This window comes from Peromyscus californicus, unplaced genomic scaffold (assembly GCF_007827085.1).
Source record: "Peromyscus californicus insignis strain IS unplaced genomic scaffold, ASM782708v3 Scaffold_17__1_contigs__length_78620276, whole genome shotgun sequence".
NCBI lineage: Eukaryota > Metazoa > Chordata > Mammalia > Rodentia > Cricetidae > Peromyscus > Peromyscus californicus.
In genome coordinates this window covers 24375347-24399890 of record NW_026294469.1, presented here as the reverse complement: position 1 = coordinate 24399890, position 24544 = coordinate 24375347, and the positions used below count along the sequence as shown (strand labels likewise).

At 45.5% G+C, this 24544-nt stretch overlaps 1 protein-coding gene across 2 annotated transcripts in view; it reads right to left on the bottom strand.

Moving 5' to 3' along the window:
• Kdm3b (lysine demethylase 3B) overlaps positions 1–24544 on the bottom strand; it is a 63118-nt gene that overhangs the window by 12126 nt on the left and 26448 nt on the right. Inside the window, exons 7-15 of one of the 2 annotated variants that reach the window (XM_052741863.1) lie at positions 21856–22455; positions 16724–17972; positions 15785–15986; positions 12146–12360; positions 11095–11247; positions 5945–6052; positions 3825–3952; positions 2746–3031; positions 1457–1713 (exon numbers count right to left, since the gene is read on the bottom strand). In XM_052741863.1, coding sequence (XP_052597823.1) covers positions 1457–1713; positions 2746–3031; positions 3825–3952; positions 5945–6052; positions 11095–11247; positions 12146–12360; positions 15785–15986; positions 16724–17972; positions 21856–22455 — 3198 coding nt within the window. The remainder of the gene's footprint in view (positions 1–1456; positions 1714–2745; positions 3032–3824; positions 3953–5944; positions 6053–11094; positions 11248–12145; positions 12361–15784; positions 15987–16723; positions 17973–21855; positions 22456–24544) is intronic. The other variant, XM_052741864.1, reaches the window with a different exon arrangement.

Below are 24544 nucleotides of genomic sequence, written 5' to 3'. Positions count from 1 at the left end.
GAGATATACACCGAAAAGCAGACAAGCAAATGTAGAACAAACTTGTGTCACATGTATATAGCAAACTATATACATATACATGTGACATTTCTGAAATGACACTCAAGAAATAATGCTGGGTCAGCACTCGCGCGCTTTCACGCTCGCACGCACGCACGCACGCACGCACGCACACACTGGTGACCCGAAAAGAGAAAGGGAAACCAGGAAGACCTCTTTTTTAATGTATGTGTTTAATGTTGTTTGTGTACCACATGCATTCCTGCTGCCCTCAGAGGCCAAGAGGGCATCAATCCCCTGGAATGGGAGTTACAGAGGCTTGTGAGCTGCCATGTGGGCACTAGGAAGTGAACAGAGGTCCTCTACACCCAATGCTCTGAACCACTGAGCCATTTCTAGCTCCTCCATTCCATTTCTATTATCTTTAACTTTCGTATTCTGAGAATTCACATATTCCATCAGCACTTAGTAAAAAAAGACCACTTATCAACCACCATGGTACTAAGGATATGTACTAGTGAATAAAATGTCTTTAGTAAAGGCGAGAGAAATGCAATAGAACATATTATAAGTGCTATGAAAGCAATTGTGTGTAGAGGGTGGGACTATAGCAAAAACCCAGGTGTGCTGGCACAGGTATGTACTCTCAGAATTTGGCAGGTAGAGGCAGGAGGATTAGGAGTGCAAAGTCATCCCTAACGAGACATCAAGCACTGGGTGTAGAGGACTGTTCCAGGGGATCGATGACCTCTTTTGGCCTCTGAGGGAAACAGGCGTGCATGAGGTACACAAGCATGTGACAAACGATGTATGAACTGTAAGAGGAGAGTTCCAAATGATTCCAACGTGGGGATGAGCAACCAGAAGGGCAGAGCAGCCACTGACCAAGGAAGAACATTAGGGAAGAGTAGGCGCACAGGCAGGAGATCAGGGCTACCCTGGATGTTTTAGAGAGTTGAATCCAACAGAGCACACTAAGAATGCACCGCTCAGCTTACAAAAAAATCGAGTGTTTGCAAGAAAATCAAGTAGGTCAATGTAATAACTTTCTGATGGAGCCCCCAAAAGGAAGACTTCAATTTTTACTAACTTCCTTAAAAAAAAAAGTGTGTGTGTGTGTGTGAGAGGGGGGGGGAGGGAGAGATCTATATGGATGGGTGCTTTTCCATGGCACCATGTAGAGGTAAGAGAACAATTTTTAGCAGTAGGGAAGTTCTCTCCTTCCACTGAGGATTTTAGGGATTGAACTTAGGTCATTATACTGAGCATTTTTTACCCACTAAGCCTTAATTTTTACTGACTTCAAACATTCCCAGAACTCAGTGTTAAAAGAGATCTTGTTGGCTTGACCATGTAAAGAACACAGTCACCAGGATACCCTGACTCAATCATCTAGACATGTGACAGTTTTTTCACGGAAGAACACCAAAGGCTAGAGTTGTAGACAGACACTTACTGCTGAGGACGCAGAGAAAACAGGTGGGAAAGGTATGCCTGTATCCAGGGGGGTTTGAGGAAGCTTTCCGGGCCCAGAGTGAAGGAGGTCTCGAAGGCTAGAACCCTCAGTTTTGCTGTTGGAGGCAGTGGGACCCAGTAGCAGACTGTTAAAAAGCTTTGGAGTCAATGGAGAGACTTTTGCAGTGGAGTTGAATGAGTCCAGCCCAAAGGGTGAATGGGATTCTTTATTGAGCACCGACCTCAGGGACCCTGCTTCTGTAAGAACACAGAGGGAGAGAGCATTAGACAGGGAGGAACAGCCAGCAGACACTTACTCTCCCAACACTGCTAGGTGGGAAGAGGGGAAGACTCGCCTCGCCTCGCCCCGCCCCGCCCCGCCCCGCCCCGCAACTGTGTAGGATTATAATCGTCTGTGACAAGGCTGAAAGCTATGAACACAGGTTTCAGGGATCCAGAAACATTCTCTACTTCTTTCTTCTTGTCTATGTTTGGATCACAAAATTCCTTTTTTCTCATCTACCTTTTATCTTCTAAGCCAGTCTAAGTGGGTCTCCAGAGCTCTTGAACTGGAATCATCAGTGATGCTTATTAAAAATGGAGATCAGTCCTTATCTCAAGAAATTCTAACTTAATGAATGGTTCTAAGTGGGGTGAAAGAATGTGCATTTAAAAAACAATTCCCAGGGGGTTCTAAAGTCCATTTAAAATGGCTGCTCAGCAGATCTTTGAGTTCAAGGCCAGCCTGATCTACAGAGAGTTCCAGGATGGCCAGGGTTACACAGAGAAACCCTGTCTGGAAAAACTAAACAAAACAGGCTGCCCCTTTCAAGGCCAGTGAGACCGTTCAAAACAAACCGCTTTCTAAGTCTGTCTGTCAACTCTGGCTGCAGAAACACACCAGGAGGGACGCTCACTAAGAACTAACTCGAACCGGGCAGTGATGGCGCACACCTTTAATCCCAGCACTCGGGAGGCAGAGCCAGGCGGATCTCTGTGAATTCAAGGCCAGCCTGGGCTACCAAGTGAGTTCCAGGAAAGGCTCCAAAGCTACACAGAGAAACCCTGTCTCGAAAAGCCAAAAAAAAAAAAAAGAACTAACTCGATTCTGACTGAGGAGTTCTAGGTAAGGATTGCCCCACTTTCTAAAAAAACCAGAAGACAACCCCTCATGCTGTGTGCTCAGCCAGAGAAAGCAAGTGGCACCTCTCCAAATGGACATGGCCACACGTCAGTTAAAACCCCAACGCTTGCTGCTTCCACAGCCGGGGCTCAGGTGGTTCATCTCACCTTTCGTTTCTTCTTTAGCCTTCTGCGTTGCTAAATCCGCCAACCAATGCAGGGCAGAGGAGGGAGGGGCCGTGTCAGGGCACGGGGGCCTGATGGCTTTTAGTTCACTATTGCTATTGGATGCAGACCCTTCTGCTTTTAGGGGCTCCTCAGACCTGCTGTCAGTGCCGGTGCCTTTGGGAACTTGGTCCGGCTCTGGATTTGTTACCGCTGCGGTTCCGGTTCCGCCTCCGCCTGAGAAGGTAGCTTCGTTTCCGGAAGAGGCACTAGGGGTTAAACTGGGAAGCTGAAACACCCAAGGTTAGGGGTTAGTTGGAGGAGGCGCTGGGATTCTCCCGGAAGCTGAGAGTGCCAGTTAGAAGCACTGCAGAGGGTGAGCTTGGGTAGAGAAAGCCCAACCTGACTGACTACCCATGGCTGTCTGCAGTCCGGGAAGAACCACCCGGGACTGTCTCAGACACTGTTATTTCTTCATCCATTCTAACTCCACATACATCTACCGAGTCTACAGTGCGCCGGCAGGTCATACTAGGTTCTGTGGAAAGCAAAGCAAGCAGGACTCAAACCCCTGACGCCCTCTTCTGGCAAGTGCGGGTAGGTGTACACGCAGAGCATCATCCACTCTGGGCGATTAAGAGATCAAACGTAAGCGGCAGACTATGGTTTGGATTTGTTGTTCTGACTTGGCTCCTGAGATGTAGTCTTGATACACCGGCCAGAGGAGCCTCAAAACTCACAATCTGTCACCTCACTCCTGAGTAGCAGGGACTGATATTTTTTAAGTCTTTTTTTCCTTTTAAATTGAAAGCATTAATTTTTGTTTTAACTGGCATATAAAATAACAGGCCCTATGGCCTTTTCAATCACAATTACTTTTGGTTGTGCCCCACCCCCCACCCCTGCTTTTACCCTTCTACCACCCCGCCTGCCCCAGTACTGCCCTTCTGGAACTAACTCTTACATAAAATTTTAAAAAGAAAGAAGGAAAGGAAGAAAAAAAGGAAGGGAGGGAGGGAAGGAGGGAGGCAGGCAGGAAGAAAAAACCCAGCCCGTCTCAGTTGTGGCCCCACACACTGTACCTGTGACATCCCGTTGGTGACAGCAGGTCTCAACACCGACTTGCTCTGCCGACTAATACAAGGGCAGTTGGCTTTGATGCCCCACTTTCCCCGGGCAGCATGCACCATGTCTCCAATGTTGTACAGCGCTGGGGGAGGAGGAGACGGTGAGCACGCGGTAAGCACACGGTAAGCACACTTGCACGTGGACTAAGGCTCTCGCTTTGTTTGGAGACAGAACCCGTGGACCCAGGTTGGCTTTGCTCTCCTGAGGAGGAATCGCTGCAGTGAACTGGGATTATGACCCAACAGGAGCGGTCCTTCCTCTGTCAAGACAGCTGCCATCTTCATAGACGCAAGGGTTTGTTGATGCTCAGCTGGAAATCCCCTTGCAAGCAGAGCAGAGAACCCAGGGCCTTGCTCTCAGCTAATTTCCCATCCCCCAGCTGGATACTTTTATGATTGTTTATTATTGTTTGTTTGACCCGAACTCACTATGGAGCCAGGGTGGCCTCCAATCCAGTGAAATCTCCTCTCCCGCCTCTGCTTCTAGAAGTTTAATTATAAAGCGTCATGGCAGCTCTCAGTTGGATTTTTAAAAAATATTTATTTTTTTATTTTTGTTTTTTTGAGTCAGGGTTTCTCTGTGTGACCCTGGCTGTCCTAGAACTTGTTCTATAGACCAGGCTGGCCTCAAACTCAGAGATCCGCCTGGCTCTGCCTCCCAAGTGCTGGGATTAAAGGCATGTGCCACCACTGCCCAGAAAATACGTTTGTTGGTCTGTTTGTTTTGATTTTATTTCACTTGAATGTCTGCATGTATGTATGTGTACTATATGCATACCTGGTTGCCCTTGAAGGCCAAGAGAGGAAACTAGAGCCCTGGAACTGGAGTTTTACGTGGTTGTAAGCTGTCCTATGTAGGTGCTGAGAACTGGACCTGGGTCTTCCGTAAGAGTAGCAAGTGCTCTTAACCACTGAGCCACCTCTCTCCAGCCCCCTAGCTAGAGTTTCATAAGTTTAAAGCCAGAAGTCTAGTGTGATGTTGATCATCGTCAGCGTGATCGGATTTAGAATCACTATGGTAACACAACTCTGGTGTGCTGAGCATATTTCCAGAAAGGTCTGAGTAAAGAGGGAAGACCCATCCTCAGCGTGGGTGGCAAAATTAGTAGGATTTGAGGCCCCAAACTGAATAAAAAGAAAAAGCAAGCCCAATACCAGCATTTCATTTCTGGACCCTGACTGTGAATACAATCCTGAAGTGGCTTTCCCCAGGAGCTATCTCACAGCAATAGATCCAGTGACTGGCCCCAAGTTAAAGGCCTGCTTGTGCTACAGAAAATCACTTTCTGTGGGCTGGGGATATGACCCTGGTTGGCCGAGTACTTCCCTAGCCTGCGGGAAGCGCTGGGGTCATCCCAGCCCGTAGAAAACAGCATGTCGTGGCAGACTCCTATAATCCCAGTACTTAGGACCGGGAGGCAAGAGGATCCTAACTGCAAGAAGCCTGCTTACATAGTGAGTTTCAGGCCAGTCTGAAAGGCTAACACAGGGCCTAGAGTGAACCAGCAGTTAACAGTGCTTCCTGCTCTTCTAGGGGACCTGAGTTCAGTTCCCAGCACTCAAGGCAGGTAGCTAGCAACTACCCGTGACTCCGCTCCAGGGACGGCATCTGATGCCCCCCACCCCTACTTCTGAGCTCCATGGGTACTTGCAAATAGACATACCACACAGACATAAGAAAAATAAATCTTTGAAAAATTAAGGGAAAAAGTTGCTAAAACAATGGGGCTGAAGAGACGGCTTTTATAGAGACAAGGGTTCAATTTCCAGCACCTACACAGTGGCTCACAACCCTTTGTAACTCCAGTTCCAGGGGATCTGATTCCCTCTTCTGACCTCCATGAGTACCAGGCATGCAGGAGGCAAACATACATGCAGACAACCCCCCCCCACACACACACAGTAAGTAAACAAATAAAAATTTAAAACAAAACACACACCCGACTAAACCAATACACTCAGGCTAGGGATGGAGCTCTGTGGTGAAATGTTGACCTAGGACGTAAAAAGGCTAAGAATTCAATACTCATCACTACAAAATCAAAACAAATAAGCACATAACACTTTTTTATTACCTGTGCCAGGGATGATCTGTGTAGGCATGAGGTTTTCTGGTTCATGGGACTGCCCCTTCGCACACTTTAGCCAGGAGAAAACTTCTTCATCGCCCATTTCTTCTGTCTCTGAAACAGAAATTAACTTCTCATTTTATGGGGTCATAGATGGATCTCTTTCAGTAAGAGGAAGATTCAGAACCTCAAAGGCCAATTTTCTTACAGCCAAAGAAAGCAACAGCTAACTTAAAAACTAAACAACACAATCTGCTCTACTGTGTTACACTTTATAAAAATAAACCAACCATCTAAAGTAGGTCACTTATCCCCCCACGGACTTTGCACTTAACACCCTTCTTTCAATCTTGGCCATGACTGTTTTTGTTTGGTTTGTTGGACGAGGTCTGATGCAGCTCAAGTACCTGCAGATGACTGAACTTCAATGCTCCTGCCTTCATCTTACAAGCGCCAATACTACAGGATTGCTTGACCACACCCAGGGCTTCACGGATGGTAGGCGAACATTCTAGCAACTGAGTGACATCCCCAGCCCCACTCATGAATTTTCTTATCCTTAATTTTTCCTTGTTAAATTTTCATATAAACAGAAGCATACAGGATGAAGTCATCTGTATTGAGTACCACTTGAAATTTCTGTTTTATTTTAGACAGGATTTTACTATGAAGTGGAGATTGGACTTGAGCTCAGATTTAGTTCAGGTTGGCTTCAAACTCAAGATCATCATGCCCCAGCCTCTGCCAGGCTTAAAGTAGATTTCTTTTGAAGTAGGTTTTCATGGATCTCAGACTGGCCTCAGACTTGCTATGCAGCCTAAGTCAGCCCTTAACTCTGAACACTCCTGCTTTCTTCTGAGTATAGGATTATAGGAGTTTGCTGCCAGATTTCAAGGTTTAAAAAAATGTACTTCCCTTGTGTTTGTGAATGAATGCTGAATGTGTACAGGTGCCTGCTGGGGCCAGAGAGGGCCCTGGCTCCCCTGTCCTGGAGTTAAAGGAGTCTAGGAACAGCCTGATACGGACTCTGCGAAGGAACACCTTGACAAGTGCAGAGAAGCGCTCTCGCCATCAGGCCATCTCTCCAGCCTCAGAGCTGGACTTTCTCTTGACTAGGGTCAGCAGTATTAATCCTTAACTTAGCACAGTCTATCTTCAGCTATTACACACTCCACATACTTACACACACACACACAACTTTGTGCTATTTGTTACATATTTTCTTTTCTTTTTACTATTTATTTAATTTAAAATTTTTTGGGGGGAAGGGTTTCTGAGACAGGGTTTCTCTGTGTAGCCTTGGCTGTCCTCAAACTTGCTCTGTAGACCAGGCTTGCCTCTGCTGCCCAAGTGCTGGGATTAAAGGTGTGCACCAACACTGCCCAGTACACTATTTTCACTTTTTGTGTATGAGTTTTTTATCTGCATGTATGTATATATGTGCACCACATGCATGCAATGCTCACAGAGGCCAGAAGAGGACATCAGATCCCCTTGTTACTAGAGCTAGACACAGTTGTGAGCTGCCATGTGGGTGCTGGAAACTGAACTTGGTCTCTCTGTAAGGCCATCAGTGCTCTTAACCATTAAGCGATCTCTCCATCCCCTATACATTTTATTTTAAAGTCAAAAACTCCTAAATAGCCAGGCGGTGGTGGCACATGCCTGTAATCCCAGCACTCGGGAGGCAGAGCCAGGTGGATCTCTGTGAGTTCGAGGCCAGCCTGGGCTACCAAGTGAGTTCCAGGAAAGGCACAAAGCTACACGGAGAAACCCTGTCTCGGGGTGGGGGGGTGGAGGGGGTGGGGGACGGACGGACGGACAGACGGACGGATCTCCTAAATATACCATTTCTGTGTTGTGTTTTTTATTTTTATTTATTTATTTTTAAAATGTAGTCTTTATTTTTATTATTTTATGTATACATGTTTTGCCTGCATGTATTTCTCTGCACCTCATGGGTGCCTAGTACCCCAGGAGTCCAGAAGAGGGCTTCAGATCCCCTGAACCTGGAGTTGTAGTAGATGGTTGTGAGCTGCCATGTGGGTACTGGGAATCGAACCCAGGACCTCTGGAAGAGCAGACAGTGCTCTTAACCTCTGAGCCATCGCTCCTGCCACCTGTGTTTTTTATTTACATTACATTTGTTTGTTTGTGTGCATGTGCGCTCGTGCACAGAGGAACAGAACGACCTGGAGGAGTCAGTCCTCTCCTCCTGCTACGTGGCTCCTGGGGTTGAACTCAGGTCCTCAGGCTCGGCATACGTGCCTCGACTCACTGAGCCATCTTGCTACTTCTTTATTTTTGTTTTAGCAATTGTATTGAAATATTTTCAGTTTTTGAGATAGGGTCTCAAACATAGCCCAGGCTGGCTCCCAATATGATCTTACTGCCTCTGTTTCCTAGGTTGTGATTACAAGTGTGCAACATTGTATTTTGCCTAGCAATTATTTTAGCAATTAAAAATGAGTGGGGAAAAGGGCCTTTTGTATTATATATTAAAAAGAACACTTTTCATTTCTTTGTGTGAACCTCAACTGTATTATGCCACTTTTTAAAAAATTTTTAAACATTTATTTATTTATTTATTCCTATTTTATGTGCATTGGTTTGCCTGCATGCATATCTGTGTGAAGATGTCAGATTCCCTGGAACTGGAGTTACAGACAGTTGTGAACTGCCATGTGGGTGCTGGGAATTGAACCTGGGTCCTCTGGAAGAACAGCCAGTGCTCTAACCACTGAGCTACTTCTCCAGCCCCATCAAACCACTCTATTGCGATCAGATGACAATTTTGGGGGTTGGTACTCTTCTACAAGGTGGGAACTGGGTACACAACTCAGATCATCAGGACTGGCAGCAAGCACCTTTATCTACGGGCCGTCTTGCCAGCCTTCTATTCTCTTATGGCCTGCTTTTTCCTCCCTCCCTCCCTCCCTCCTTCCAGAAGGAAGTCTGCTGAGTCCAGTGCAATGGCACAGCACACTGCAGAATGACCAGACATGCTCTGAAACGAGGTCTGAAAACAAGTTTTCTCACATTCGGAAAATATTTTGAGTGTTAATTATGGTTTGTTTTCAACACTTTAAGATGTTACGATGTTGTTTTCTGGCCTATATGGTTTCTGATAAATTGGCTGCCATTCTTATACATGAAATGTGTAATAAGTAGTTTGCTATCTACACACTCCTACCTTTCTAGATTTTCTTTATGGAAAGTCTGATTTCGATTATAATTTTAAAGAAATGCAGGCAAGACACCCCTAAACATACTAAATAAACAAACAAACTAATCGTCTGAGTCAGGTAGAACACACAAGAAGGTAAGTTCTGTGCTTGTGTGTAGCTTTCTTTTCTTTTTCTATGTACTATAACAGACAAACCTGAGGATAAAGTATTATGCTAAGAGAAGCCAGTTACAAAAGGCCAAATATTATGAGTCCATCTATATGATATGAATGTGCAAATCTACACAGACAGAAATTAATTAGTAGGGGCCAAAGGCCAGAGGAAGGAAGGAATAGAAAATGACAGCTATAAGCACAGAATCTGGTAGCATGGTAACACAATTTTACAAATTAAACTACTGGTTTGTAGTTTGAGCTGGATGTGGTGGCACAAGCCTTTAATCCCAACAATTGGGAGGCTGAGGCAGGGAGATGTCTCAGTTTGAAGCCAGCTTGGCCTACAAAGCAAGCTCCAGGACAGCTAGGGCTGTTACACAGAGAAACTTTGGAAAAACCAAAAAAAAAAAAAAAAAAAAAAAGGTTAGTTTGAGAAAAGAAAAAAAATAGTGACGTGGTACCTGGAAGATGGCTCAGTGGTTAAAAGCACGTATTGCTCTTGTATAGGACCTGAGTTCAGTTCCCAGCACCCACATGGCAGCTAAGAACAGCTGTTAACTCCAGTCCAGGAACCTGATATCTTACCTGTTTTAGTTTAGCTTTTTGTTTGTTTGCTTTTTTAAGACAAGTCTCTCTATATAGGTGAGGCTGTCCAAATTTGTTCTGTAGACCAGGTTGGCCTTGAACTCACAGAGACCCTTCTACCTCTGTACCCCAAGTGATTAAAGGCATGTGCCACCACTCCCAGGCAGATTTTCCTCTCTGGCTTCTGAGGGCACAGTACTTACATGTACACACTCATTCATAGACATGCATACACACTAACAAATAGTTAAAAATAAATCTTTTTTTCTTCCTTTGAGACAGGGTTTCCTGAAGCCCTGGCTCTCCTGGAATTCTTTATGTAGCCCAGGCTGGCCTCAAACTCAAAGAACCACCTGCCTCTGCCTCTGCCTCTGCGTGCTGGGATTAAAGTCATGTGCCACTGTGCCCAACTTTATAAATCTTTTTAAAAAAGAAAAAGGTGAATGTAGGCTGAGGATTTAGCTCAGGGTTAGAGACTTGCCTAAGGGAATAATCCTTCTTGATTTAAGGCTTCCCAAATAGGCTGAGTATTGGCAATGTTTTTTTCTTTCTTTCGTTTTTCCGGAGCTGAGTACCGAACCCAGGGCCTTGTGCTTGCCAGGCAAGCGCTCTACCACTGAGCTAAATCCCCAACCCTGAGTATTGGCAATTTTAAACGTTACAATGGGCTGGCATGATGGCTCAGCAAAGGATCTAAGTTTAGTTCCCATACAAGCCTGCTCAGAAACATCTATAATTCCAGCTCCAGGGGATCCCACACCTTCTTCTAGCCTCTGTGAAAACCTGCACCCACCTGTGCACATACCCCAAGACTAACACATAATTCAGAAAATTAAAAAATAATAAAACAAATCTTAAACAAACAAACAAAAACAAAAACAAAAAAAAGATGTTGAGCCAGGTGGTGGTAGCGCACGTCTTTAATCCCAGCCCTTGGGAGGCAGAGAGAGGCGGATCTCTGTGAGTTCGAGGCCAGCCTGGTCTACAGAGTGAATTCCAGGACAGCCAGGGCTGTTACACAGAGAAACCCTGTCTCAAAAAAGAAAAAAAAAGATGTTATGTGTCTCAAAAACAAACAAACAAAAAAACCTGTTATGACAAAGACAAAAGAAGCCAAGCATCTTAAAGAGGAGGCAGAAGCCCGTTCCTGTCTGACTCAATCGCCCAAGCTCATAAATATATGCCTACCAGTCATGTCGAGAACTGCCTAAGACACAGTGTTACTCACCACTCCGAGGACGGCTTTTCCTGAGCCGGTAGCAGTCAAGGCAGACCCCAAATCCACACTTTCGACACACCCAGTGGATGTTGAAGAGGGTTGTCTCACACACGTCACACATCTCCCTCACTCCCCGCACAGCTCGCTTCCATGCCACTTTCTCTGAGAAGAGAAGAGCATTATTGGTAGTGGCTACTATGACCGATAGCATCTGACCCCAGACTCACTGACTGGCACTCATGGCATCTTGTCCAGTGATAAAGATTGTAAAAATAGACAGGTTTGTGCTTCTATAATTCTAAGAGAAACAAATACACTGAACACTCAGTGTTGTTAGGGGGCTGTAGTAACAGTAGAGAATAGGATAACCTCGTGTCTATAAAAAATTAATGTTCCATGTTATCAGCTGACAGACAATAAAATTTTAGCTGGGTTGTGATTCCTACATTTTGAAGGTGGAGGTGGGAAAATGGGAGTCCAAAGGCCAGTCTTAAATATATAACAAGTCTAAAGCCAGCCTGGGCTAGATGAGACCCTGTCTCAAAAAATAAAATAGGCAGTATAAAATCTTTAATTAGGGAGAACTTGACAAAAGAGAATGTTCCTCTTGAAATTTAAAGCATAAATTCCTAGTAGTTTCCTTTGGTTTGGGAACAGTATGCAGTACATTTGCACTGTCTCTCTATAATAATGATCCTTCTAGGTGAGAAATAAAGCACTAAACAGCATCACGTCTCTCAACAAGCCACTGGTACTGATGCAATTTTGTTCACAGCAAACTGAAGCCAGGATGACACAATCCCAAAGTGGTACCCCAATGGTTCTTTGGCAGATGTACAACTAACAAGAAAGGCAAACTAAGGAGGAGTTTCTCATTGTCAGGACTCAAAGGATGGGATCTGGTAGGTACAGTTATGCTCTTGATTAGAGGCTGCTACAAGAGGAGTCTTATCAGAAGAATTCATCCCTAGCAGATGCCTTCTCCTCCCAATCTTTCTCTTCAGTAAAGAAAATCACGAGTGCAGACAGGGCAGCTGGAAGCAGTCAGGAGGCGACTTACGGTGTGGTTCCACCATCATCATGGCCTCCTTCTCAGACATTACAAGCTGGCAGAACTGGTCCCCAACATTGGCCAAGATGTATTTTGAGGTTTCTAGGTCTATTCCTTCTGCTAGGGAAGAAGAGGGAATCCACAGGTTCATGGCATCAGGGTCACTCTGCTGAGGGCTTAGAAATCCTTCTACGCGGAGTACCCCCTTTCGAGTGAAGACCAACCTAAGACAAAAGGGAGAGAAGTCAAGTACACTGCCCCCAGGAGCTGAGGGGACGGTTAGAGGTCATACTCCCTAGTGGGCCACGTTGCCTACTCCCCTACCAAAGTCTGGTGGGAGTTCCTCATACGATACTGTACTTCACTACATGTTTTTGCATATTCTTTTAAGTCATCACCAGTAGGTTACTTAAAGTACTTAATACAATGTAATACTATAATAGTTACATATAACATCACTATAACACTTGGTTTTACACTATAGTGTTTAAGGACTGGGGAGGGGCCATGAAGGGGTGGACATGACAGTGAGATGGACCAAAGGGGAAGGGGGGCACTTCCTGTCAAACTGGACAGTCTGAGCTCCACTCCCAGCCACTTCTTCAAGTCATTCTCTGGCTGCCAAATGCTGACCGTATGCATGCATATGTGCATGCACACACACACACACACCCTTTTTTTCCCATTTAACAGAGGCCAGAAAGGGCATCGGATCCCCCGGGACTGCAGTTACAGATGGTTGTAAGTTGTCATGTGTGTGCTAAGAATCAAACATGGGTCCTCTGTTAAGAGCAGTCAGGGCTCTTAACCAGAGTCATCTCTCTAGCCGCCCCCCCAACCCCCGTCCCCCAAATAAGTAAATATAAAAACAGGATGGGAAAAACAAAGTTTCTACAGGTTTAGCATACATGTTACAAGTCTAGGTAAGTTTTCAGTCTACTTATTTAAATCTGTATGTGTGGAACCAGCGCGGACAAACTATATGTGGTTTTTGCTAGTAGAACGCTTAGTAAGTCTCCATTCTTTAAAAAGCTCCCACTACACCATTAGAGTTGTCCTGAATTTTCCCATCCATCTGTTATGGATCTGCAACCATGCCACTAAATGTGACCAGGGAAAAAGCAGAGACAACTTCATCATCACCCTTAAACTTAGATGGGCCCTTTTTATTGCCCAGCAGTCATGGTGGTCCATTGGTGCCCTCCTCTGCAAGACTCTAGTCTGATGCTTTCTTTTCACAGCTGCAGTATGACCCTCTCCTTTACCTCTTATCATACGGAGAGTATCTCTAAGCTCCTCCCACCACCTCACCGCCAGAGCTTCCTGCAAACAGACCCAAGTTCTCCATCTGATGAGCCATTTTAAATATGCTCCCAATCAAGGTCAGCATCTCTATGTACATGCTATGCCTTTCCCCAACTCAAAGGCATTAAGTCCTCTAATTCTTTCTCTTTCAAGACAGGGCCTCATGTAGTCCAGGCTGGCCTCAAATTTACTACATAATCAATGCGAGCCTCAAGCTCTTGCTCTTCCTACCTCCGCCTCCAGAGTGTTGGGATTACACACATGCATCAACATACCTTCAAGCACTTACCACATAAAAGCCAAGGCTCCTGGAATGGTCCTTTAAAACACGGACCCATCAGCTTTAGCTTACTTAGTTGGTAGAGTGCCGACCTAACTGCAGGAGGCCCTGGGTTCAGTCCTCAGCACCACTCAACAGGGCATGGTGTGACAGGCCTGTACTCCTAGCACTTAGGAGGCAGGCAGGAGTATCAGAGCTTAAGTTCATCCTCACCTTCAGAAGGCGCTCAAGGCTATCCTGGGGCACACGATAACCCACCTCCAAACAAGCAAGCAACAAGTAAAATACAGACCCATCCCGAGTTCTCTGACCTCCACCTTCTCTGTCCTTTGCTCATCCTAGTACCCACCCTAGTTCTATCAGCAATGGTACAACCTCAAGGATGAACTTGCTTCCACATATCGTAGTTAAAATAGTTTGCCTCTCTTGGGCTAGGCATGGTGGTATGCATATTTTTTCTTTTTGAAACAGGGTTTCTCTGTGTAGCCTTGGTTGTTCTGGAACCCTCTGTAGCCTAGGCTGGCCTCGAACTCAATGATCCACCTGCCTCTGCCTCCCAATAGCTGGGATTAAAGGTGTGCGCCACCACTGCCTGACTAGTGGTGGCGTGCATCTTGAACCCCAGTACTCAGGAGGCAGAGGCAGGTAGAGCTCTTATGAGTTCAGGACCAGCCAGGGCTCACAGTAAGATCCTGTTTCAAACAAAGAAACAAGCCTCTCTAGCCTCCCCCAAAATGTCAACTATCTTTTTGTTGATTTTAAGCCTCAGATGACCACACTTCTTTTTTTATATATAACATATTTTTAAAGATTTATTATTGCTGGGCAGTGGTGGAGTATGACTTTAATCCCAGCCCTCGGGAGGCAGAGGCAGGCAGAGTCTCTGAGTCTGAGTCCAGCCTGGTCTACAGAGCAAGTTCTAGGACAGCCAAGGCTACACAAAGAGAAACCCTGTCTTGAAAACAAACAAAAGAATTATTTTCATCTTTTTTTAATATATAATTTTTAAATTTTTTTTAACTTTTATTTCATGTTCATTGGTGTTTTGCCTGCATGTATGTCTGTGTAGGGGAGGTGGATCCTCTGGAAATGGAGTTACAGACAGTTGTGATCTGCCATGTGGGTGCTGAGAATTGAGCCCAGGTCCTCTGGAAGAGAAGCCAGGGCTCTTAACCACTACTGAGCCCTCTCTCCAGCCTAAGACTTATTTTCATCTTTGGCATATGTGCGTCTGTGTGACTGGAGGCCAGGTGTGTGCAGGTCCCTTGAAGTAGGGGCTGGAGCGTCAGGAGGTGCCCGACGAGGGTGCTGGGAACCACATGTGGCTGCTCTAGCCCCGTGACAGAATGCTTTGTTTTTAAACTTCTTCCTCTTCTCCAAACCACAGGGCTGCAAGTGGGGCTTTCTTTGCTCCTGAATCCACAGGAGAAAAATGGTTGACACAATAATGGCCTGATAGATAAAGGAATTCATGCCAAACCAATGAACAATTTATATTTCTTTACCTGATCTCAGTCAAAAAAGGCTGAGAAATGGATTTCTTTATCCAATAAGTAAAGACTCTTTGTCAAGTGTGGGAGCAGACGTCTTGTCATCCCAGCACTTGGATGGCTGAGGGCAGACTGAGTCCACTAGTTCAAACCACACTGAAGACACAAGAAAGACCCTGTACCCCAAACCAAGCCAAGAGAAAAACAAAGGAAAAATGAAGCAGCTTCACACTATCTCCCAATCTTCCCCCATCTCTCAGGTCACTCTACCACTAAAGAAGGGCAGGTGATCAGGCGGGTCTGTAACATAAACTGAGTCCTGCTTACACCACCAACTTCAAATGGACCCGACTAACTCCAGGAACAGCTCAACTGTTCAACTCCATTCTCTAAGGACAAAGTCACACGGTATTTCATAACCCCACTGGGTGACCGCCTCACAGACTCTGAGAGCGAAGGTTAAGGAGAGTGAGAAGGATGGCAAGACACCTTTGTGGATCCCGGGGAAGAGAGGGTGGGAGGCACTGCAAACTAATGGGAACAGGGGACGAGGCGGGAAGAGCAGCCTGGTACCTCCGGAAGTGGAAGAAGCGGCAGGCTACGGTGGAGTCGTCCTGCTCCTGCTCCTTGAACTTGCGGTACCTCTCCAGGCGGCACTCCCGACACTTGTGCAGGTGAGGGGCCACGTTGATGCAGGAGCCGTCCTGCAGGAAGGGCTCTCCAGACTGCTTCAGCTTCTTCACCTTACTCACGTCTTTCAGCACCGACTGGCCAACTGGGGGAAGGAGAAAAGGCTCTCACAGGAGGTATAGATAAGGTCCACTAACAATCCTCTTAGAGACACGTCATCATTCCTGACCTCCCTGTTTCTCTGTACTCCTGAGGGACGAAACAGAAAGAGTGCAGGAAGCAAGAAGGCTTCAGCTGGGAACTAAGAGCCACAGAGAACCTGTATCAAGTGACTCAGAAGTGGAAACACTGGGTCTGGGCGTGAGAGAGCCCACAGGGAGAGAGAAGGCAGCCACCACCTGAAGCTGGGCTCCCAAAGTCTGTCAATCCCGAAGGAAAGAGCTGCTTTTACCACTAGACTCTCCACAATATCCTGTCGTAGTTACTGGACTCTGGTAGGAGGTAAGTGTCTTGAGGGAGAAGAAACTGAGGCTGTGAATCTCTTTGCTTCATCAAATCTACAAAAGGGTGCTATGGGATCAGTGACTATCTCTTCGTATCTCCCTGAAGTAAACTTAAAGATGGTCTAAAGTGAAGTAGAAAGGAATGGGATATACACAGAAACTTAGTTCCTAATGTAAAAAAAGACCGATAAGATCAAGAATTTTCTCTGTGGCCAGAAAACCCTAACAGTGAGAACACAGAAAACAATGGTGCCCTGCACCAGGTTTGATGAGGGGACTCTGTCAAGCCCTTTCGGCTTTGGAATGCTAGAGATTACGAATTTTCCATCAAATCATTTGCTGTTAGTGCAAAGCCCGGCTATGGCCCAAGCAGGTTCACCTTTCAAGGGAGCAGTCCGAGGCCGGCCCTTGGGGGCCTGCTTCCCTTTGCCCTTGCCCAGCAGCAGCTCGGCACTGCGTTCCCCGTTGGGGCCTAGCTTCCCCATCAGGTGCTCTGGAATCCCCTTCAGGCCACTCTTGGCCTGCAGCTGCTCCTCTGAGTCGCTCAGATCGGACAGGTCACTGTTGGTGCTGGAGTCCGAGTCCTGCCTGCAAGCCAAGCTTCGTTCATCCAATGAGAACCTCCTTACGGCTTCAAAAGGAGCTCTGTTCTCCTGGGAAAACTCTGCTGCGGAGGGCAGAAAGCTGCCTGAGTGCCTGCCAAAGACGTTACTGAAGGTTTTGAGGAGAGGATTGTCCTGCTGGCCAGGCCCCACAGTTGGCCTCTCTTCTGTGGGGCTGGAGGAGAGAGTAGGCATCTCGATGGGTTGGGTGAGGCTGCTGGTGGGTGAGCTGGAGCGGCCATTCCCCATGGCAGAGAGGCTTGGGCCCCCAGTGCTGAGAGCTGAGCCCAGAACACCAGACACCAGCTTGGAGGAGTCAGTTGTAATAAAGAGGGTTTTTTTCTTTGCTAAAGATGCAGAATCTGCAGAGGAGTGAGACTCGGGCCAGCTGGGTGTCGCCTTTGAGGTGACAGCCGTAGCCGAGGAAGAGCTACCTGATGCCTGAGACGCGAAGCTGCTGAAAGGGCTGTGCTCGACTTTCTCCACAAACGCCAGGAAAGGGTTAGAAGGTTCTTCTCGGGATAGTTTGGGGGGCTGTAAAAATAGATTTTCATGACTCTCTGGGGTGCGGGTGTTTAGGAGACTCCGTGGGAAGGCTGGAGTGAGGGTGGGCATAGACTCTGCAGGCACTTTTCGGTCCACAGAGCTGCCAGCCTTGGGACCTGGCTTAGTGTCTGCCCCAAGAGCAGATCTGCCTTTACACAGGCCTGAGCTCAGGCTCTCAAGGCTTTGTTTGAAGGAGTCCCTGCTGGAGGAATCCTCAGCCACACTCTCTGAAACCGTGCTGAAGTAGTTACTGCTGGGTAAATTTTGGGACATGCACTGAAAAAACAAGTTCTTGGACAGCTCTGGGTCCTTCGGAGACTCTGATGCGGAGCTACAGCTGAAGGAGAAGCCCAGAGGCTTGTTCTCGGTGGCTAACACCCCATTGGACTGGCTCCTCCCACTTCCAAACGGCAGCGGCTGCGACAGACTTGGGAGAGACGCTCCAAACCCAGGGGAGGCCAGACTAGAGCTTCTTGAACTCTGGAAGGAAGAGTGTAGATCCAGTTAGGGATGCTGGCCACAACCTACTGGTCTTTCTTTGTCATAGCTACCGGTAAAGCAACATTTCCATAAGCCAATCAACTCCTCTCTCCTGTATTTTATGAACCTGTTCTTAGAACTGAATTTCACCGGCACGAGGAGGGAGGAAACTGGCCACAGACCACAGAAGTCATCTTTACTTTAGCAAGGTGAGCCAGAGATGGCAGGATGTCACCCAATCTGCTACTCAACTGGTCCCTGTCTAGCTGGAAGGCAGTGTGATGCGAGGTAGTCTTAGAGTCTACAGTAGTTGGAAGGAGGTCCCATTAAGGAACTGGGAGAAAGGGTTCCTGAACAGTCAGTTCTTACTTTGTTATGAAATCAATCTACTTCCTAAACACCCTCTTACAGAAAGGCATTGCTTTGCTTTGCTTTCTGAGACATGGTCTCATGTAGCCCAGGCTGGCCTCAAACTCCCTATGTAGTCCAGAATGACCTTGAACTTCTGATCTTCCTGCCTCTACTTAACAAATGCTGAGGTTATAGGACAGGTGTGCGTCAACATGCCTGCTTTATGAGGCAGTGGGGACTGAACCCAGGACCAATAAGCTATACAGCCCTCTAAACAGTTTTATTTACTTAAGCTGTTGTAAATAGCCCACATTACAAAGTTATTTCACTTTCATTACAACTCCCTGTACATTAAAGAATTTTATTTATTTTAAATTTCATAAAATGGATCTTTTTTGAAACCAGCCACCTACTTACAGGTTCATGTCAACTTAATTAATTAATATTTTGAGACAGGGTCTATGTAGTCCTGGCTGGCCTGGAACTCTATGTAGACAAGGCTGGCCTTGAACTCCCAGAGCTCCCTGTGTCTGCCTTTCTAGTGCTGGTATTTGGGATGTGCACCACACACCCTGCTCATGTCAACTTAAACTGAACAGATGCCTCAACTAATACTAAAGATTCTCTAATTCACATGAGGCAATTTACTGAGACCTTTTGCAATTAAGGCTCCCCAAATGAAACTGTGTATATTGAAATATATGTGAAACACAAACATTTAGGATAACACAAACATTTAGGATAACAAATTAAAGAATGAAAGAAACATTTTGACATTTCTTCCTTAACTTTGAAAATGCTTAACTTCCATATGTGAATGACTACAGGACATTTTCATGTGCATTAGGCACCCAGACCCAATATACATAAACAGACACACTCATAGGAGCCCTTTCTTATTATTGGTTTAATTTAGTAATACTTAGATCCTAGCACCTGGCTTGCAAATCATGTACTATTAAAAAGAGAATGATTACCTAAAATTCACTTTAAAATATTGAAAATAAAAATTATTCCATAACTGAAATATGGTGGATTTTTTTGGTTTGAGGAAAATCTCCAGAACTAGTAATGGTTCCAGCTTTCTAACACCGTGAATGTACTAAACACCACAGAACTATACATTTTAATGGTTACAATGGTAAATTTTCTTCAGAATAGCAAAGAAGCCTAAAATACCAATAGCTTGTCTTCAGCTGATATTTGCTACCAAGACCGCTTTAGGAGATTTTAGAGTTAAAAAGTTCAAGTGCGTTTTCTTTCCACTAACCACGCAAGTACTGACACACCCCCACGTGCATGGAAGAGAGCAGAGGCTGACAGTCCCAGGCTCTCCAGCTGTTTTACTAGCAGCATCTGGCCAGAAGCCTGACAGCTGCAGGACTGTAAGGAACTCTAAGTAGCTCATACTTCACTGCTAAAGCAAACAGCACGTGAGTGATAGTAACTTGGCTGCTCCTCCTTCAGATGATTACATTCCAAATCCTTGTCTTATAGGAAAGTGATGGAAACTGTTGCAACTCAGTTTTTAGGAGAAATTTCTTGGTGGCTGCTCTCAGTTTCTCTATTTCAGATTAAGCAACTGTAATGGAAACATTCATGGCTATACTTGGATTCTAAAAGGCAGGATGACACATTAATAAAGCGCTTGACAGTCCAGAAATTCTCCAAGCCATCTGACTTTTTTGTAGGGTGAAGTGGGGGGGGGGGGGGGACGACTGGGGATTGAACCTACCTGGACTGCAAGATACTAGGCAAGTGTTCTACCAATGAACTATATCCCTAGCCCTCCAACCCATTCAAAGAAATACCCTTTAAACTCACATTACTTACATTTATTCAGCTTTTCTACTTTAAGAGGAGAAGCATTTTGTAGCACATAAAATTTGTTTTATAAGCCCATTTACACTCATTCTAACTTTGACACAGTGTTAATATGAAATAACTTAGGCACTATGACAACTCATCTCCACTAGAAATCCACGTAAGAACCACCTGGTTCTTTTGCTAACACTGGTTACCTAACAGAGAACAACTATAAACAGTATTACATTTACAGGCCTTCTCTTCTGTCTGGGCTTTTCATCTCCCTCCCTATCCTTGAATACTAAGGATTTAAACATTTCCCTTGCTAGGAAAGGGAAGAGGTCAACTGAAATCGATAAGCCACAGGTTTTCAGTGTGGCTTTCTGTAGTGCCAGAGACTGAAGCCTGGATCCTACACCTAACAGTCCAGTGCTCTCTCACTGAGCTACACCCTCAACCAAAGGCCATTTTTACCTGGCATTCCTACACTTGAAATGATCCCATTTTATTTAGTAGGTGAGCTCCTCCAAATAGGGATTTCTCTTTTCAGACGGGGTTGCATGTAGCCCAGGCTGGCCTCAAGCTCTTTAGGTAGCTGAGAATAACCCTGAACTTTCTGACCTTGCTACCTCCAGAGTGCCATGACTATAGGAGTCATAAACTCCATGCCTGGTTTTCATATATAATATACAGTACTTAGCACACAGCAGTTTTCTATATACAATTTTTTGTTTGGGTTTTCTTTTAACTTTGTAATGAAGTCTTACATTGCCCAGGCTAACTGTCTTAGACTCCTGGTTCAAATGAACCCCTCACAGTTTCCTTGATGTCTGAGTGTTTTGCCTGCCTGCATGTCTGTCAGTATACCACACACAGAGGCTTGCAGAGGCCAGAAGGTATCAGATCCCCTGAAAGCAGAATTAGTCAGTTATGAGCCACTGTGTGGGTCCTGGGGATTGAAACCCGGTCCTCTGCAAGAGCAGCCAGTACTCTTAACTGCTAAGCCAGTTCTCTAGGCCCCAACTTTTTATATTTTTTATTTTTATTTTTTTCTTTCATTTTTTAAAAGTCAAGGATTTCATATTTTAGTATGAGTTAACAGCCCGTTTGAAAGAAAAATGTGACTAACATCATAAATTATACTTTGGTGACCAAACTTGGTCAAAGACCATGTAAAACCAATTTTTATGTTGTCCATTTAGCCCATATATAATGATATACAGTCAACTGGATATACTGTAACTAAATCCATCAGATTGTACAGTACTGCTCTTTAAACGGCTGTATCAAACAATAGCAACAAGCCCCCCCCACCCCCCCACCCCCAGGGAAACTACCACAGAAACAGAACTGAAGACAGGGTTAGAGCAGCTTGTACGCACAGCTTCATGATGGGGTTCACTATCATCAACACTACAGTTCATGAACTTTGCCTCTCAGAGTCTTAGGAACAGATAATTGAGAAAGAGATTCCCCCACCAGATCTTTTCCACATCTCATTCAATTGAATTGTCTTTTGGTTTTTAATTAGCTCAACTGTTCAGATGACTTTTAAGAGCTGATAAAGTTATTAAAAAATACACATTTGCCCAATGTAAAATTTAAATCCGTATCAGAAATCTTCCTTCCTTGGGGCATTTGAGATGCCTTTCAATGTGTTTATTAACAGTGAAGGAAGGCGGAAGAGTTCACGCAAGCCTGCCAGGTCTGCCCTGAAGTCACTCACCTCTCCCGAGGCCTGAGACCAGCTGCCTTTCTGTTTGTCCGGCCCAGTCCCTGATGCAAGGCCAGTGTCTGAGATCCTCACCGTAGTTGGGGTGGAGCTGGCGGTGGTGACTACAGCTGCTGAAGCCACCATGCCCTGGCTAACTTGTTCCAGTGTCTTTCCTGACTCTTTGTTTTCAGCTCCACCCACCTCTGGGGCCAAAGGTGTCTGACCTGTGGCTGAAGAATATGGAGTGAAAGGTGCAGGCACGTCCCCACCTACGGGCTCATCCTGCACCACCAGAGTCCTGCCGTTTTCTTTGGTGTAAGTGGCAAAGCGGATGTTGCGGTTTATCTGGGGAACAAATGTAGACGGTGGCTGCTTGGCTCTTTGCTCCAGCCCTGGCTCTCCACTGGCATTACCTCCTTTCCAGGGCCCTCGGCTTGCCTCACCTCCATCACTCCCATTACTGTCTACTTCACCCCTGTCTCCTTTTAATTTCTTTGTAGCAGGGTCACACCCAGAGTCCGAAGCACTTTTCCTCCTCCGGCCATCTCTCCCCTCTATGCTCTCTCTCTTCTTCTTTCCTTTGGAAGATTTTACTGCTTTTATGGTACCCCCCTACAAAACAAAATTCAAAAGAGGTTTATTGTGAGGGGTCTTCCATCCTGTGAAAACCATCAGCCGTCAGTGCTGTCCCATCCCTAGAAGCAGATAAGGCAGGCACACTTCTGATGCCAGCTCTAAGACATCGGGAAAACTCCAGTCCTCTGGTGGCTCACTCTGTAGATACACACATTTAAGACAGAAGCTACTAGAGGTTACTTTCCTTGGTAAATGCCTGCAGTAAGGTATACTACTTCACAGCGGATTTTTTTGAAAAAAAAATTTTTTTTGAGCATTTCAACAATTTGTGGAATTTCTGCTACAAAACAAATTAACAGAGCTAAGCTGAGAGCATATTTGTCCAATAAAGAAATAAAGATGGCATATTTATCTTCCTGAGTTTTTTTTTTTTTTAATTTTCATGTATGTGTATATGTGTGCCATGTGTCTTCCATATGTGTGCAGGTACCCTCAAAGGCCAGGTGCTGGTGCTGGAGTTACAGGCAGTTGTAACCTGCCTCATCTGGGTTCTACTTGCTAAATACCAGTTCTCTGAAAGAGCAGCCAGTGCTCTGAACTGCTGAACCATCTCTCTAGCATCCCTTCAAAAGAATTTTTCAGACAGGAGGTGGTGGCACTAGCCTTTAATCCCCCAGCACTGGGGAGGCAGAGGCAGGCGGATCTCTGTGAGTCTGAGGCCAGCCTGGTTTACAAAGAGAGTTCCAGGACAGCCAGAGCTGTTACATACAGAAACCCTGTCTCAAAAAAACCAATTAAAAGAAAAAAAGGTTGGACCAGGGTGGTGGTGGTGGCGGCAGCTGGAGAGAGGACTCAGTGGCTAAGAGTGGGCTGCTCATCTAGAGGACTTGGAGCTGACCCCCACCCCCACATGGCGGCAGCTCCCAACCACCTGCAACTCCACTTCCAAGGGATCCAATGAACTCTTCTGACATTCAGGGCACCAGGCATGCTCAGGTGCACAGGGATACATGCAGGCAAAAACATCCATTCACATAGGATGAATACTGTTTTAAAAAGTTAAAAAATGATTGACTTATTTGTATTTCTTTTGAGAGGGGGAGCCCACTAGGTCACACTGAACAGCCTAGAAGTCCCTATGTAGACCTCAGGTTAGCCTCAGACTCAGAGCTTCTGCCTCTGTCCCCCAGTGCTGGGATTACACGGGCACCACCTTGTCTGTTTGACAGGTTCGCATTCAAGTACTGAAATACAAAAATTCCTCTATTCAGAAATCACTCAGCCCGAAATGTGTGAATGCTGACCAGGAAAGGCAAACCTGACGGAGCTGATTCCAAACCTTTGTCAGGGAATGGGGAAAAGAGGACCAAACCACAAATCTCTTTTCTAGTATCTCACACTACCAATGAAGTCTTGTGATGTCAACTAAGAAGATAGGGATCAGAAGGGACAATTCTCATTAAGCTTATTCAGAAACACTGAAAAGTACCAAGGTGGTAATAAGCTAGCTCTGTGTAGCAATAAATATTTACCATTTAATAAATCTATCCCCACTACTATCAATACTTTCCATATCTTTCCTGTGATCATTGTATCTGGTATGTCAACTTTTAAATGACTTAAAATTTTCTTGGAGCTGGGTGGAGTGGTGAAAGCCTCTAATCTCAGCAGAGGCAGGCAGAGCTCTGAGTTCGAGGCCAGCCTGCTTTACAGAGAGAGCTCCAGGCAGCCAGGGCTACATAGAGAAACCCTATCTTAAAAGAAAAAACAGTTTTTTCTTTCCAATTTCTGTATTTTTTTTTTACCGTCTTCATTTTTTCTCCTTTAAATTTTTTGTAAAATTTATTTGTTTTTTTAAGATTGATTTATTTTATGCATGTGTGTATGCCTGAGTGCATGTACATATGCCATGTGAATGTGGCCTTTGGAGGCCAGAAGGGGCATCTGATCCCTGGAACTGGAGTTAAAGGAGATTATGGGCCAGCGTGTCAGTGATGCTCTTGTCCTGTGAGCCATCTTTCCAGCCCCTCCTGTAAAACTCAAAAAACAAAAACAAAACAAAACAAAAACCACCACTCAAGATTTACTTCCATTCCTCCATACTTCTAGTAATATTACCCAAGTT